Source organism: Myotis davidii, unplaced genomic scaffold (assembly GCF_000327345.1).
Source record: "Myotis davidii unplaced genomic scaffold, ASM32734v1 scaffold172, whole genome shotgun sequence".
NCBI lineage: Eukaryota > Metazoa > Chordata > Mammalia > Chiroptera > Vespertilionidae > Myotis > Myotis davidii.
The window spans coordinates 3,796,642-3,799,794 of record NW_006284343.1 but is presented as its reverse complement, the minus strand read 5'-3'; the positions used below and the strand labels follow the sequence as shown (position 1 = coordinate 3,799,794).

General features: G+C 58.6%; 1 protein-coding gene across 1 annotated transcript in view; it reads left to right on the top strand.

The window, feature by feature from the left end:
• The first annotated feature begins 6 nt into the window (after nucleotides 1-6).
• The window catches only part of NAT9 (N-acetyltransferase 9 (GCN5-related, putative)), a 3,726-nt gene continuing 579 nt past the window's right edge, over nucleotides 7-3,153 (top strand). Inside the window, exons 1-4 of the mRNA XM_015570752.1 lie at nucleotides 7-698; nucleotides 1,560-1,669; nucleotides 2,192-2,335; nucleotides 2,934-2,993. Coding sequence (XP_015426238.1) covers nucleotides 622-698; nucleotides 1,560-1,669; nucleotides 2,192-2,335; nucleotides 2,934-2,993 — 391 coding nt within the window. The 5' untranslated portion in view covers nucleotides 7-621. The remainder of the gene's footprint in view (nucleotides 699-1,559; nucleotides 1,670-2,191; nucleotides 2,336-2,933; nucleotides 2,994-3,153) is intronic.

Here is a 3,153-nt window from a genome sequence, read left to right as displayed (position 1 = left end):
CCGGCGGCCGGGTGGGGAAGCGGGGCTAGTTGCAAGAAGCAGCTCCCAGGTTCTTCTAGGGACGCCTTCGTCGGAGGGAAGTGGGTGTGAACTTGGCCGCCCGGGGACCCCGGTGGCTGGGGTCCGGGGTGAGGGTACCCGGGAGCAGCCTGTAGCCCCGCACATCGGGGAGGGGGCTGAGAACGTGAGCTCGCCTACCCTGACGTGGCCTGGGGACCTGGCGTGGGAAGTGGGAGACAGAGGCCGGAGGCCAGTGGGGTGATGGGAAGGAGGTTTAAGGGCTGGGCTGGGGCGGGGTCTCAGGACTGGGCTAGTGATGGGAGCTTTGGGTTGGAGGCTTCGAAGTTCTGGGAAGTGGGGCGGGAGGAACCTGCAGGCATGGCAGCTCAGTCTTGGCTCTTGAAGGCGCGAGTAAGGATGTCTCACCATCTGTAGCCAAACCGGCCGCCTTTCCCCAAGGGGTTTAGAGCCCCTGTTCTCTGCAGTCTTTCCAAGGGAAGGCTCTCCTGACACTTCGGCCCCAGGAGGCATTTAGCGAGTTGAGAGCCTGGGCTCCCACCCTATGTGGGAGGAAACTCAGGGTCCTGAAGGCCGTGCACTCCCCACCCTCAGGCTGCGACCATGAGGTTAAACCAGAACGTCTCGCTCCTGGGGAAGAAGGTGGTGCTGGTGCCCTACACCGCAGAGCATGTGCCCAGGTAACCGTGCCACCTGACATGGGTGCAAGGCGGCTCTCCGAGGTGCAGCCCAAATGTCAGAGGCTCTTTCCTCCGAGGAGAAGCATGGGTGTGAGAAGTAATTACGTGCAGGAAAAAGTGAACAGTGAAGCAGAGGACTCTGACTTCCCTGGAAGAAGTCACCCATCCCCGCTGTCCCCTTCCGACCTCTCAGCTTTTGGCCTCTCAGTAAGGGATTAGTTAATGTTCACTAAATGTAAGAAAAAAAATTGCCTTCTCACCTGATTGTAAAGTAGCGACATTCCTTTGGTGCCAGTGAATTTTCTGTTCGTGGAGACTCCAGCTTGTCATAAACTGAGCTGGGGGTGGGGGTGGGGGCGTGGTTTGATGTCTCCTGTTTTGAAAGGTGGGGACTGAGTTGCAGGGTGGGACTCTTTGGGGGGGGGCAGTTGGCAAAGTCTGGTAGACTGGAATGGTGGTGGTGTAGGGGTGTGGTCTCTACTTGTAGTTTTCTGCTTGGGGTTTCCTTGTGGAGCTCTGTCCAGCCTTCTTTGCAGCGGTCAGCTTGCCATACTCTTCCCCTCAGGAATTCGAGGAATGTTTGGCTTTATACCACTCCCCACACTGACCCCAGAGACAGGATGGGAAACTGGACAGACAGAGCTGACCCCTCCTGCTGTTCTCCTGTGGGTCTAGCCTGCCTCTAGGTGCCTGTGGCCCTCTGCCTTAGGAGCAACTATAACCCTTTTCTTGGGTCTTCTCTGCGCTCCTGAATTAGCCTGATGGGGTTCTCCTTTCTACCACCTGTTTCTTCATCTCAGTGCCACGGCCAATGCCCCTGGGTCAGTCCTGCCTGCTGAAGGCCGCCCTCTGCCCCTGCAGGTACCACGAGTGGATGAAATCCGAGGAGCTGCAGCGTTTGACGGCCTCGGAGCCGCTGACCCTGGAGCAGGAGTATGCGATGCAGCGCAGCTGGCGGGAAGATGCGGACAGTGAGGAGCGCGGCCCTGGGCTGGGCTGCAGTGGGGGGGCCGACGCCAGAGGCAGCCTCCAGGGTCCCTCCCATTCTTCCCAGCTGTAGCCCTTCGGAGGCACAGACACCCGTGAAAAGCCTGAGAGGTGCTTGCAACCCGCACACTCTGGTGCCCGCTGAGCCTGGTCCCTGTGGCGGACACTTTTGTCCTCTCCCCACTCCCTGGGCCCGGCTGGAAGGATTTAAAGGAAGTATTTTGGGCTGTGGTTGTAATTGAGGCCCTGCCCCTCACATCCTTAGCTGCAAGCCCAGTGTGGTTCCTGCTCTTCTTTGAGCCCCCTGCAGTCTGAAAATACACTTGCTGTTTGGAGAAGGCCATCATTTCCTGCAAGAGGCAGATTTAGGGCTTTTTAATCAGCCGCAGGAAGCTCTGGCCCCCCTTCTCCTGCCAGACTCAGGGACGCTGCTAGTTCTCTGGCTCGGGTAGGAAGACTGGCCTCACTGGGCGTGTAGGTGTTAACCCTGCGGCCTCCCTCCCTAGAGTGTACCTTCATTGTGCTGGACGCAGCGAAGTGGCAGGCCCAGCCAGGCACCACCGAGGAGAGCTGCATGGCGGGGGATGTGAACCTCTTCCTCACAGATCTAGGGGACCCCTCCTTGGGGGAGATCGAGGTCATGATTGCAGGTTCGTCTCCTCCCTTCTGGGCCTTGGATCTGGTGACCTGAAGGCAGCCGAGGCTGCATAGGGACCTCCAGGGGCTCAATGGGAGGCTCTGGCATTGGGGAGCCCAGCACCTGGCTGGGGCAGACTGCCACTTGGCACCCTGTTAGCCTGTGGGTCACTCTGTTCCTGTCTTATGCGTGAGTGTGAACTCAACCTTTGGATTTAGGGTCTTCGAACTTCACTCTGCCCTACTTTGGGGGTGGTCTGGGGGATCCTCTAAAATAGTTGATCTTCCCTGGAGCATCTTCCCAGGCTGTGGGAGGAGCCCCTCCAGTTTCTGTGTCCTTCTTGGTCCTTAGCCTTCTCCTAAGAGGCTGTGCGACTCCTCATAAGGCAGCACGTTGAGGTTAAAGAGTCAGCTTTTGGTGTCAGGTTGCTGGGTGTCTCCACACTGAGACTTCGGGCTAGTCATTTCCCTTCTGTGTGCCTCTGTCCCTCGTCTGCAGAATGGTCATTATATTTACGGACGTGGTAGAATTGTGAGGATTGAGTGAGATCGCATGTGTTGTGCCTGCCCGGGAGCCTGGCACACGGTGTCATGATTGTCGTTTTCTCCTAGAGCCCAGCTGCAGGGGCAAGGGCTTCGGCACCGAGGCCGCGCTCATTATGATGTCCTATGGTAAGGAAGTCAGGGCAGACAATGTGGGGAGAGCTGGCCAGGCCCCAGGCGAGGGTAGCGCAGGTTGGGAGTGAGCCTTCTTCAGGTCTGAGGGTGCAGGCGGGGCAGGGGGGAAGACGGGAGACAGGTGCCTGCACTGCACACTGGGATGGGGGTGGGG